Raw genomic sequence first — 14,226 nt, forward strand, 5'->3', positions numbered from 1 at the left:
TTCACTCCTTGTTCCGTCATTGTCAGCGTCAATGTCTATGTCAGTGTCCATGTGCGTGTCAGCGTCGTTTTCCAGCAGTTTTCTCCGTCCAAGCCCTTGTGTTCCTTGACGTATGTTTTTGATATCAAGCCTTTGGTTAGTGACCTGAGTTTTGTTTGTTTCTGTGTTTTTTGGATCCCCACAATATTGTTTGATACTTTGTTTTTTTGTCTTAATTAAATCATTTTTGCACTGCCGGTCTGCGTCGCCTCTTTTCCTGGAATTGGGTCCACACACCACCTGCCCGCCCACATTCCTGACAACTCCGGAGCCCTGAAACTAACAAATAACTGACAAACTGCATGGAATTCATTGAAATCAACTACACCAACTAATTAAACCCCCGTTAAATGGAAGATTAAGCCTAAAGTCAAAAATTCTGAATTTCGGGTTAGAGTTTAGCGGTTAGGGTTTACAACGTATCAGTGCCATTGTAAAACAATACAAATTGACTGCACAATCAACAACACACAAATACATTGCACAGTGCAATAAACACAAAGGAGTGGGTGAGCGCGGATGCGCGCGCACAACACGGAAGTACGCTGTACACACACGTGGTCAATTTGGCCACAAAACGTGGAGGCAACCAAGCACTTAACACTCAATCGGACTTACAACACATCCCAAAGATGCTAAACAAACACGTCACCTCTCGGCATAAATTTGCAACACGAGTATGATGTAAACAGTGCTCGCCGACTTCGAGAGGACGAGCAGGAGTGACGACTATGCGTCGTTGCAATGGCAAAGCTACCAAACGGCCGCGCATGTAGCGGCTCCAACCTATTGCTGGAACCCTCCAGAATAAAGGAAAAATACTCACGTTCATTCATGGACACACACAGATCAACGTTCCCTCGCACATATCAATAGGTGGCTGCACTCGTCTCAAATGTGCACCCCCGCTCGCACACGCCTTTCTCAGTCCCAAAACCCTTAGCGCGTTTGACTCGAGACCAAAAAAGCAAGAAATTATGAGTGGTTACCATGGAAACAAATGCGTAGTGACCTTTCTAACATTTTCTATTCAAAATGGTCTTCGCACATGACTACAATATTCTTCATCCTACAGTCATTATGAGGCAATACCAAAATAGTAACACACAGACACTAAGGAAACTAACTTAAATCAGATTACTGTTTTGGAAAAAAATGAATGCGTAACATTGCTCGTTACTGAAATAATCTAATCAGATTACAGTAATAACGCTGTCAAATTCCAATTAAACCAATTAAATGTCAAGTTCAAATATGAATCATTAGGTAGACATTCATAATATTACCCAGAATAAGGAGAGAAGGCACTCAATTTAGTTGAAAAGCTTGCAAGTACAAGGAGGGGAAACTATACAGCTTCCGCAATTGTTCTGCCTAGCCCCTCCATCACCTCTCTTTTATTTGGGATGGCCCTAGCAACAGACGGGTGTCTTGCCCTAAAAGGGAAAAACGGGAAGCAAGCTTGCGAGACCCCTTGTCTTTGTTTGGCTATGTTTGTGCATGTAGGTGGAATTATATACATGTGTGTCAGCACATTTCAGCAAAGCAAAGCGGCCTCTTTTGCCCTTGACCAGGCAAGAGGCTTCTTCAAGACAAAACAATAATAATAAGCAAAAGCATTTCTTCATTGCGGGCAGCAATTGATTAGAGCAAAAATAAAATAACAACTTAATAATTATCTCATCAAATACATTTCATGAAACAATAGCGTTTGGCAAGTAATAAAACGCAACAACATGGTTTCTTAAGTGTCCCAGACAGTTTTAGTTTCTCAATGTCTGTGGCTTGTATTGAAGTTGACTGTAGAACCTAGGCCGTTTTAAACCGGTCAAAATGACGAGGCAGTTTTATCAAGAGCTAAATATTTCTATACACTGTAAAATATTATAAGTTGACTTTACTAAAAAAAAATATGCAAACTTGCTGCCTTAAAAAATTTAATTTATGTGGACTTAGATGAATTAGATTTGATTAACTTAATTATTTTGAGTTGGCAGTACTCAAATTAACTTAAAAATTTTGGATTATAGTCACTTGTTTATTGTGAGTTGGCAGTACTCAAATTAACTTAAAAAAATTGGATTATAGTCACTTGTTTATTTTGAGTTGGCAGTACTCAAACTAACTTAAATAACTGGATTACAGTAACTTGCTTATTTTGAGTGTACAATACTCAAATTAACTCAAATAATTGGATTGTAGTAACTTTTTTTTTTTTTGAGTGCAGTATTCAAGTGATAATTGTGTATTAATTATCTTTAGTTTTCCATTTCATCCATCATATTCAGGTCAACTTAATTTTCTTGACCTAAAAGAATTCCAACTGCACATACTAATTTTATTAAAAACACATTATCTAATAGTAATGACCCCCAAAACACAATAAATGGAGAACACTCATTGGATTAACTCAGTGGAATTAAAGTTTACTTTAAAATGCTCAAAAGTGCATTTAATGGGAGACACTGGCTCCTGGCAGGCTGAACAGTGTTTGGTTAATTCTCAGTATCAATGAACAATCAGTGGATTAATTATAAACCCACTTTTGCCAACATTTTGCACTTCATACAAAGTACAGTATAAGTACCTAAGATAACCTTTTGCGACAGAAATTACTGAATAATACCTGAACTGCATCAATGTTCACTCCTATCCTGTGATTTCCAAAGACTAACAGGAGAGATCCTATTTTCATAATTTCAGGACATTAACTTAGCATTGAAGACATGGCAACAAACTAGTTGCCCATTATTTTTATTTATTTATTTAATAGGGACAGTGCACATTGATGAACATCTAAAAAGATGTAAATATGCCAGATTGTAGCAAGTATATGCTAATTTACATCTGTAGTCCCTAAACAGGTGACACAAAGATACAAAAAGGAAAGAAATAACAAAAGATTACAATAAAAAAACAATACAATACGTTACTAAGAACTTAAAAGTCAGTGATTGCAAGACTGATTTGCTTTCAACCACTGCTTGAGCTGAGTTTGAAAGTTCGTATTGTGGGACATTGCCTGATGGCCCATTACAACATGAGCTTGAGCTCTGGTAAAGCTAACAGTTCTGATTTCTTCAACAATATTAGTGATCACAACGAACTACAATCAACATTGCCCCATGGTTTAAACTGTGCAGCAGTGATAAAATATAAAAATACAGAACTCTTTTTAAAACACACAACTCAGTTCAAATTCAAATTTCACTTTAACACCTGAAACAGTGAACAAGATACCTTGTTTTTTTCACATCACCAGAAGAGTACATGCAAAACGTGTACTGGAGTTATACACCTCAGAAACCTAAAATCTTACCAAGAATATGTGTCTTATTTTTATTCAAATTCTAATTTCATATTAAGCTCTATCGTCTAAAAAAAAAAGTCTAATTTCTAGTCAAAAGTATGTCATTAGTAGATATATATTTTTTTTCAATCGAAGAAAAAGTAACTTTAAAAAAATCAATTGTAGAAAAAAAGGTTTGAAAGTGAAAAAATATTTGAGACTCAGAAATTCACATTTCAACACTTAATTTTTCATTGAAAATGTTTTCTTTGATCGAAGCAATCCTTTTTGTGTTTGAGCCATATTATGGGTAGAGGACATTTGTGTCCAAATCATTCAATCCCAATAAAAGTTGCTTCAATCAAAAAAACTATTTTTAATCAAAGAGAAAAAAATCTTTTGCAAAATTTTTTTAAATTTAAATATATATTTTTTTATTGACGTGTCACTTTTTTTGAAAAGCAAAACGTTTTAAACGCCTTTTTTTTTTTTTTCTGAAGTGGAAAAAGTTTTGAAGGCACTTTTTTTCGGTTGAATCATTTTGACACGAAGATACAACTTCAACGCTACTTCCGACATGTTTGAGTGGCAGGTGATTACGCCAATGGCATAAAAGCAGGCAGCAAGAATAATGGCCACCAGGGCTCCATCCAGCCATCGGACTCTGCTCGAGTCCAAGCCAAAAATAGGGCACCGGTAGGGGGGTGTGACATCGGCATCTCACCGGAGTGTCCGCGATGGTACGGTGCCCTGTCTCGGCACACTGGCGGACCCCGATATCACCCCCCCTCCCCGGCGCGGAGGCCGGCTGTTGAGTGGACGGCCCACGAGTGACACAACACTCATTCAAAGCTGAAGCGACGGGGCTCCCGAAGGGGGCTCCCGGCGCGGATGCCGGCGACTCGCCGGTAGTCCACTCGCTTACTGGGCAGGCTAGTGTCGGGCCACTCGTCAGCCACTCACGTACCGGCGCGTCGCGACACTGCGGTTGGACCACGATTGCCAACTATCACGTCAGGGCAGAGGGTGAAGTTCCCTTTGTTGAATGACATTAAGCAGCAGCGCACCATACCATCGCAGGCACTCCGGTGAGATGCCGATTTCACACCCACGTACCGGTGCCCTATTTTCGGCTTGGACTCAAGCAGAGTCCGATGGCTCGATGGAGCTCTGGTGGCCATTATTCTTGCTGCATGCTTTTATGCCATTGGCGTAGTCACCTGCCACTCAAACATGTCGGAAGTAGCGTTGAAATCGTATCTTTGTGTCAAAATGATTCAATCGAAAAAAAGTGCCTTCAAAAACTTTTTCCACTTTAAAAAAAAAAAAAGTTTAAAACTTCATGCTTTGCAAAAAAAGTGACACGTCAATAAAAAAATATATATATTTCAAAAAATATATATTTTCAAAAAAACATTTTAGCAAGAGGTTCTTTTTCTTTCATTAAAAATATTTTTTTTGATTGAAGCAACTTTTATTGGGATTGAATGATTTAGACACAAATGTCCTACCCATACTATGGTTCAAACTCATTTCACATTTCTGCTTTTGTGTGCAGTGAAGGTAGAATAAACAGTGCTCTGAAAGTTACAGTCTTGATATATGCAAGTAACCATTTGCCTCAGCTTAAGATGTCTTCGCAAATGGGTAAAGAAGTCTGCTTCTTAACAAGGCTCCACAAAGTTGCACAACTGACAGTCAAATGCAGTTTCTCCACTTTTGTCTGCATCTTTTTGAGAGTGGCATGTCGATAGGTGTACTTTGAGTGCATTAAAAGATTTAAATGTGCAGAGGCAGTCCTTATGAAGACATGGGGAGTAGGGATGTCCGAGTGTGGTATCCATGTTTTAAGCGGTAATGCTTAAGCAAGTAGCCTCTCTTTCCAGCAGAAAATGTGCAGTACTTACAAGTCCACTGCATTAGAGAATACTGCTCTGGTTGACCTGAAAAGACATAATAATTTCAGCATTGAGAACTTGTTAGAAAAAAAAGTTACATTTTTTCTTAACAGTTACAAATTAAAATGTCCAATTATTTTTAATCACAAATTAAAATCTGCAATGAATTAGTTTAATATTCACAAACTGTGTAATAATGAGTTATTTTTAAATTAATGTAATTGATTATTTTTTTAACATTCAAATTGAGATGTACAATTAATTTCTTAATCCATCTGTAAAAACATTAATGCATGTTTGTTATCCCAACCCAACAAATACAAATATTAAATAATTCATTGATCAGTGTATGAGACATACCTGTAATTGCAGAGACTGAGGTATGTGTGGACTTCTGACCATTTGCTTCAGCCTGATTGGGGGACGGTGAAAAAGAACACAAAATTAAGGCAACAATTTCAAAATATAGGCACATAAATGACCAACCTTCAACACACCAGGTTGTTATAGCATCGACTGTGATCTCTGCACTCTGAAATGTGATCTAGTCCTCCGTTTTTGCGATTAATGCATTTTAAAACAATTTCAAATTATCAGTGCAGTTTGATCAAACATGGAGGGGGAGCACTGCACATGAAGAAAAGCAAATGGAAGTGCAGATGACAAACACTCTAAAGCAGGGGTCCCCAAACTTTTTCCTGTGAGGGCCACATGACTTTCCCTTCTCTGATGAGGGGCCGGGTCAGTTTGTAACAGAAACAGTGTGACGATTGCAGCAGTGCCTAAATGTAAAAATGTATTGTTTTTCAGAAAGCCACAATTAAATTACCCTTTCTGGATTCTTCACGCAACAAAATAAAATAAAAATAATAACATAATATAATATGATATAATATCATATAATAATGAATAATAATAACACTATTAATTAAAGAGATAATAACCAAATAACCCTGTTTGGGTTCTTCACAGAAAAAAAGCCAGGAAATAGATAACACTATTTGGGGGGGGGGGGGGGGGGGGGTTCAGGAGGCCGGACCAAATGTGGAGGCGGGCCGGATACGGCCCGCGGGCCGTAGTTTGGGGACCACTGCTCTAACGCAAGAACCGATTACGTTGGCGTACATAAAGTCTGAGTGTGCATTTAGCTCTTACCTGAGCCGAAATAGACAGGCTGAAGCTGACTTAATTCTAGCACTAACTCTGTAAATAAATCACTTTATCGACATTTCTAACATTTTTACGTGAGAAAGTAGCCGTTTAGATCCACAACGTGGAAATTCGGCGCTACTCAAGCTGGCCGTAGTGACTAAGGCACTTCCTGTTATTTTCACAAAATAAAACACCCACTAACGATAGAATTACTGTTTTTATTTTGAAAACAGGAAGCGAACCTCCTCTCGGTCTAGCTAACTTAACTGCTCGGTAACACAGGAAGCGAACCTCCCCTCGGTCCAGCTAACTTAAAACCGCTCGGTAACTGTTTTAAATCGGTTTTAAAAACCTCTCCCATCGCCTAAAAAACGTTACGAGCCCCGTCTGTCAACTTAATCACCAAGAATTCAAAACGCCGGCATAAATGGTAGTCTACCATAAACTGTAGTCTACATTTGTTTCTGAAAATTATGAGGTTACTGTTACGGTCATATAGCATGCTTGCTAGCGGTGATATTTGATGTAATTGACACTTTTCCTCCCTGGCAGCACACAGGCTACTACACTACAACAAGACAAATAGACGGTTTACAAAAGAGTAAAATATTTACTTACCAAATCAGTGTGCTGAGGACAAATAAACCCACAATGGCGAAAATAAATGAGAAAGGTGTTGGAAAGAGCGCGAAAGTAGGCAGGGCAGATCTGCGCATGTCTGATAGAACGCGCAAAGGACACTGGGTACGATAAATTATTTTTTCTAATTTGACTTAACTGGGATATATCAAGTTAAGCAAGTTCTCCAACCCCAAATTACTACTTACTTATTTAAAAGTAGTGTTCACAACAGGTTGATGAAAACTGAGTTTAGTTCACTTATCAAATTTAATTAATTTGAATGTTAGCATTTACAGTGTAGTTATCAATCACTGAAATGTCTCTTACTGCAATCAATCATGGAAGATACTATTATAGCAATCAATACTTTTTGTGATCCTTCAATGGTAAAAGCAAATATTTAATAAACATTTCATAATCATATCAAACGCGTTAGTAACTACACTGTGTATAGCTATTATTAAAACCATAGTACTAACTAACGTTAATGTCATTTCAGAATCATGGGACTGCCATACCTGTTACAATATATTTGATATGTGTTTATATTTACGTATTTTTTATTGTAAATTTCAGGATGTCTAACCCGGGAGTTTTAGTGTGGACAGTTATGATGGCTTATGATGAAATAAATGGGAAAACACAAGAGCTAATCCCAGTGCAGCAAACAATCTTGCCTTTTCTGTCTCTCTCTCTCTCTTTTTTTAAAAAACAATTTCTCGATCACGTTATGCTCTTTCACTGCTACTCGTGCTGTGTTATATCACTGAAAGTAATTTGACAATGACTGTGAAAGCAAAGTCTCAGTGCAGAGGAGCCCAGATTCATTAGATATGCTGTGATGTCTTTTTTACAATCCTTTTGAGATTGTTGTTTTGTATAGGCTGGTGGATCTCAGGGGGAATCTGTGTGTGTTTGGTTATGTGTTGCGGCAGATGGTTGTTATTTTTGATGGGACCATATTTTATCAGCGATAATACATCCGGCATCAGCTTCTCCATTATTTATTGTTCCTCCATACTTAACTAAATCCAAAGTTGTTTGCTGAGCTCTCCATCAACTTTACACACGCTTACATTGTTCTTCGTCACAATCATCTCAAACTCCGAAAAGCTGTCCTTTTAAAAGGAAAATAAATCCAATATAAAGTAGCAAAGACATTTTTTGATATCACTCAGTTTATAATGGCTATAATTGAGCAGACGTGTTATGTGTACACAGAGAACAGGTGGCACGTACAGCATATTTTGCAAGCAAATGGCTTGTTTTGTCCTTGCTGACACATTTTTTCTGTTACAATTTTACCCATTTGAAGTATTTAATCATAATCATGCTCTCTTTACAGGCATTATTCACCAGATGAAAGGAGACTACGAGACTGCACTCAAACTCCACAAGACTCACCTAGCCATTGCTCAGGAGCTCAATGACTACGCCGCACAGGGGCGGGCTTTTGGAAACATGGGCAATGCTTACAATGCCCTTGGAGCCTTTGACCAGGCAGTTCGTTACCACCGTCAGGAGCTGCAGATCTCCATGGAGGTCAATGACCGGGCCTCACAAGCATCCACTCATGGCAATTTGGCTGTGGCTTACCAATCCTTGGGAGCACATGACCGGGCTTTGCAGCATTACCAGAACCATCTCAACATCGCTCGCGAGCTTAGAGATGTCCAGAGCGAGGCGCGAGCCCTGGGTAACCTTGGCAACTTTCACTGCTCACGTGGGGAATTCCCTCAGGCTGTGCCCTATTATGAGCAGTACCTGCGCTTGTCCCCTGACCTCCAAGACATGGAAAGTGAAGGAAAAGTTTGTCACAATTTGGGCTATGCCCACTACTGCTTAGGCAACTACCAGGATGCTGTCAAATACTACGAGCAGGACCTTGCTTTGGCCAAGGACCTCCATGATAAACTAAGTCAAGCCAAGGCATACTGTAATCTGGGTTTGGCCTTCAAGGCTCTGGGTGACTTTGCTAAGGCGGAGGAATGTCAGAAATATCTGTTGTCACTTGCCCAATCCCTGAACAATTCACAGGCTCGCTTCAGAGCTCTTGGCAACCTAGGAGACATATTTGTCTGTAAAAAAGACGTGGCTGGAGCCATTCAGTTTTATGAGCAGCAGTTGGCCTTAGCTCATCAGGTATTAAATAAAACACAATTATTAGTACATTCTTAAATCATTCAGTGTAATTGTGATGGTCAACATGTATTTTTTGTCTGGTTTCAGGTGAAGGAGCGACGGCTGGAGGCCTGTGCCTATGCTGCCCTCGGGGCCACTTACAGGCTTGTACATAAATATGACAAAGCTTTAGGTTACCACACTCAAGAGCTGGAGGTTTACCAAGAGCTTGGGGACATGCCTGGAGAGTGCAAAGCTCACGGACACTTGGCAGCTGTCTACATGGCCTTAGGGAAATACGCCATGGCCTTCAAGAGCTACGAAGAGCAGTTAGAACTAGGGCAAAGGTTAAAAGATCCTGTTGTGGAGGCACAGGTGTATGGAAATATGGGCATCACAAAAATGAATGTTGGGGTGATGGAGGAAGCTATCGGCTACCTGGAGCAACAGCTTGCTACTTTACAGCAACTCAGTGGTAATGAGGCTGTAATGGACAGGGGCAGGGCCTACGGAAACCTCGGGGACTGTTACGAGGCTCTTGGTGACTTTGAGGAAGCCATCAAGTACTATGACCAATATTTATCAGTAGCTCAGAGTCTCAACTGTATGCAGGATCAGGAAAAGGCCTACCGAGGTTTGGGGAACGGACACAGGTAAGTCTTCATTGGAAAAAGGTTTGACTATTTTAAAAAAATGTATTTTTTAAGTTGTGCATCCATAGACTTCACTATTAATTGACGAGACAGCTCCAACAGACATTGTGCCGCGGCTTCTCGTTGGGGTAAGAGTGTCATGGCAGCTTTCACTGCGATAAATCAAACACGCTGCGTTTTAACGCGGGATTTAGGTGGAAACAGGACGAAAGATTTAGTGCATTCAAGCAGGCAGGAATGTCTCAAGAGTGATTTGGTTGAGGATTCAAGGTAATTATTATGTAAAATAGCACCATGCATGCACTCTGAAACGTGATAAAAATGAAATAAATCGGAAAAAAATTAATGTAACTTTAGCTTGAAATATGTACGTAAAATAAAGGATAAATGCCCGTTTTTTGCTTTTACAAAAAGTCTAGACTGTTTTACGTAGAATTTCCAGGACTTATGCATTTGATTACAAGAATTGTCAACTTAAAAAGCTCTTTCTTTTGCGATAGTCGCCATGTTGGATTTCATATCCATACACAATAGCGTAACTTCACATTCAAATAATCAGGTAATTTTCGACGAACTGGCTGTTTTTTGGCAAAAAAAAAAAAAATCTAGTCATTTAGACATTTCTGCGTCCATACATAAAATTTTGGCTTTTACATGTTTAATCTTATGTAACATTTCACTCTAAAAACGACGGGGGCCAGATAGCCAGGAAGACGTGCTGAGGCAATAGAGACATTGGAATTCAACCTAAATAAGTTGTGACTGTATATCAAAAATGCTAAATTTGCTTTTGTTGCGTAAAATTACGATAATTCTGAATGATTTCCTCAAGTATTAAATTTCTAATGTGAAAATTGAGTGATTTATTAGCTACGGAAAACATATCAAAATTGCACTAAATAAAAAGAAATTAAGTAGGGGAAAAACGGATATGTTAAATATTGCTCTTGATCCTGAAGATATATGTGATTATCTCTGTATTTGGTGATTTTTCTAGTGTAAAATCTGACAATTTTATAGCCATTTTAAGCTTTGTTATCCTTATATGAAAAATAATTAATCGGATTTTATTAGGGAACGACTTTGAATTTTTTTATGCTGCTGCTCATGAGACTCATATATGCCTAAAGGGAGGTGCCTCTTTTGGTTTTAGGTCGCTAGCGGCTTTGGTTTTGAAAATATTTAATCTTAAGTTTTTGAAAATAGGAGCACCCCCGTGCCCCCGTTTCCATATTTTTTGTGTATTCTAGGGGGTATGACAGGACCTAAGAGACGACAAGACCATTTGTTTCATGAGTTGTTGGTTTGACTTAGTAACCCAAATAAAAGTTCAGTTGGTCATCTGGGGTTCAAGATGTATGCATTATCATGAAAAAAATACTCATTTCTAGACCAAACCTATATTCTAGAACGTTCATTCATCTTCTGTACCACTTTTCCTCGTTAGGGGTCGCGGGGGTGCTGGAACCTATTCTAGTTAACTATGGGCAGAAGGCAGGGTACACCCTGCAATTGTTGCCAGCTGATCATATTCACATCCATCGAGAATTTAAAGTGTTCAATCAGCCTACAATGCATGTATTCCGGGATATGGGAAGAAGCCGGCGTACCTGGAGAAAACCTACGCATACACGGGGACAACATGCAAACTCCTCACAAGAGGGCCGGAGCTCTGGATTGAACCCTTGATCTCAGAACTCTGAGGCGGCATGCTAAACACTCTCCACCATGTCACCTCTATTCTAGAAATAATAATAATTAAATGGAAAAAAAATATTGCCCTCATTCTCCCAATTCAGCTGCTAACACTTGTATTTACTGACTATATTTAATGATCATGTAATTATATTTTCATCCTTTTTTAAATTTTAATTTAGAGACACCCTTAGCCAAACTGCCCGGGCTAGATGGGTGTGAGCTATCTCAACAGCAATGGTTCTGGTCCTATCTGCAAGTTAAAATTTTGACTCAAGTCACTCAATGTTTTCTGAACAGAGCTTTTTTGTGCTTTTTATCTTTGTGTCAAAGAAGTGATAGCAACCAAAGAGTCTACTATGAAAATATATTTGCAGAACAGCTTGTTCTGGATTTTTCAATAGGCAAATTATTTTGTGCAATGTCAGCGTCATTGCAATCACATGCGGTGGTATTAGACATGCACGGGTTGAGAAGGCATCAAAAGTCGTCGCTCACAAAGCCCTCTCATCTTCTGACGGTTCTCAACCAAGTACTTATGTTATCACACAATATTAATTCGTCTGAGGAGTTTCATTCTCATAACTTTCCCATACACTTTGAACTGGCATTCATCCATTGTTGATATACCTGAGAATGCGGGAGCAAAATGTTTGAAGCCTATGAAGGCAAGTCAAAGATTTTGAATGTACCAGTGTCTTCACACGCTGTTAACTATCTAAAAGAGGATAGGCTACGTTAAAAAAATGCAGTCATGCATTTAACGTCTAAAGTTAACAGACACATTGATAATCTAAATTTCAACAATACCAGGTTTCTACTTAAAGCAACACTAGGCAACTATTCAACCTTTATAAAATATTTTCATAGTATTTGTGATGATATGTCGACTGACAACTAGTTGAATGACACCTCTTTCATATCATGAGGGGATCTGTATCGCTTTCACCGGCACTAATTAACTTTGAGGAGGGTGGCACACAAAAAAAAAAATTAACCAAATGTACTGACTGCTTTCCAGGATACGTCACTCCCCCCTTTCCCCATACGCGACGGAAGTCGATGCGAACACTTTCGCGCAAATTCTGAAAACATGGCAGAGCAACAAGAACGACAAAAAGTTTTGTCCGAGGAGACAAAAAGTAAAAGGGAGGCTACCAGAATAAAAGGACACTTGAGAATAAACATTGTTCCAGCTTACACTCACTTTTGCATTCGCATTAGCCAGGCTAATGAAATATTTTGAAACGTGAAGCAGTATTGATGCCAAATAAAATAAATGAATAAATTAGATAACTATGAGATTAAATTTGCTGCAAGGGGGGAAAAAGTATAATTAAGTAGGGGTAATGTAGTTGTAAACCACCACACAATTTACGTATATGTATGTATGTTTACTTATATGAGCTACAACGAAACATTAGCATAAATCATTCTATGGATAATAATTTGATGTAGATGAGGCAAGTGTAAAAAGTCGAACTATTACTACGAGAATGAATGTCGGATTAATAGAATGAGAATAGAAATCGTATTAAAGTATATAGTATCAAAGTATATAGTATTATATTAGAGCTAATGTAGCTGAATAAGCAGCTACATACTTCACGTAGCGTGTTGCTGCCTCCGTTAAAATCAACAAAATTGAAAGCATCTTGTGAAATAAGGAAATCCTTAATATTTTGCCTCATCTATATCAAATTATAAACAATAGAAGGATTTATACTAATGCTTCGTCGTAGCTCTCAGCTACGGTACATGTACAAAATGTGTAGCCTATTACAGCTACATTACCCCTACTTAATAATACGACTGTTTTCCTCATAGCAATAGTACGACTTACATCTCTTTTCTTTTTCTTTATTTGGCCCTAATATACATTCCACAACCACAACAATAATTGTCCTTCTGTTAACGGACTCTCGTCCATTGACAACTTAAATCTTTTCTAATTACTACCAGTGATATGAGCAACAAACAAATGCTATGCTAGGACGCGACGACTCGGGTAAAAAACACGCCAAAAAGAACCTAAACGTCATGTCAATGTCAATATTAAGGTTGTTTTTACAGGTTTAAACCAGTATTACATCTATTAACTTGAAATACATTTTTGTGGATTTTTCTCCCGACTCCGCACCAACATAGTGAGACTCACGCTTGCAAAAGAAATGATGTCATTTTCAAAATAAAGCGTGTAAAGGAACAATTTGTATTTGATGTGCTATTTCAGACGATTTCTGGCAAATAGTGGGTAAATCATGAATTATAGATATTAATTTAAACGTATTGTTAAATTATACAAATCATAAATGAGAATGTATCGTTAAAAAAAAAAAAAAATTGCAAGGCGTGGCGGCTTTTATTTTGGTGTGGTTGTGCGCCACAATCTTTTATGTGTAAGGGAAACCCTGCAAAACACTACCTTTTTTGTTCCACCTGCGTTGCTCAAATCGACCAAAACTGAAAAGTGATCTAGTGTTGCTTTAAGTTTGTTGTTATGCAAGTGTCCTAATAATAATACACAAAAATAACTAACTTTATTTGGTACCGTATTTTTCGAACCATAAATCGCACCTGAGTATAAGTCGCACCAGCCCAAACATGGCCAACGAAGAGGAAAAAAACATATATAAGTCGCATTTTTGGGGGAAATTTACTTTTATTTAAAATCCTACACATAGAACAGATATGTCATCTTGAAAGGCAATTTAATATAAAAATACAATAAAGAACAACACGCTGAATACGTGTACAG

At 38.3% G+C, this 14,226-nt stretch overlaps 1 protein-coding gene and 1 long non-coding RNA gene across 5 annotated transcripts in view; one reads left to right on the forward strand and one right to left on the reverse strand.

Moving 5' to 3' along the window:
- Positions 1-14,226, forward strand: part of LOC130912956 (tetratricopeptide repeat protein 28-like) — a 511,674-nt gene that overhangs the window by 446,952 nt on the left and 50,496 nt on the right. For all 4 annotated transcript variants that reach the window (XM_057831145.1, XM_057831146.1, XM_057831148.1 and 1 more), the window contains 2 exons: positions 8,345-9,141; positions 9,229-9,773. In XM_057831145.1, the coding sequence (XP_057687128.1) occupies positions 8,345-9,141; positions 9,229-9,773 (1,342 nt within the window). The remainder of the gene's footprint in view (positions 1-8,344; positions 9,142-9,228; positions 9,774-14,226) is intronic.
- On the reverse strand, positions 4,632-7,259 carry LOC130912960 (uncharacterized). Its single transcript, XR_009062679.1, has 3 exons — positions 6,997-7,259; positions 5,587-5,638; positions 4,632-5,271 (listed from the first exon to the last, which is right to left on the reverse strand). It is a non-coding gene; the product is annotated as an uncharacterized LOC130912960 (long non-coding RNA).

Source organism: Corythoichthys intestinalis, chromosome 3 (genome assembly GCF_030265065.1).
Source record: "Corythoichthys intestinalis isolate RoL2023-P3 chromosome 3, ASM3026506v1, whole genome shotgun sequence".
Taxonomy (NCBI): Eukaryota; Metazoa; Chordata; class Actinopteri; order Syngnathiformes; family Syngnathidae; genus Corythoichthys; species Corythoichthys intestinalis.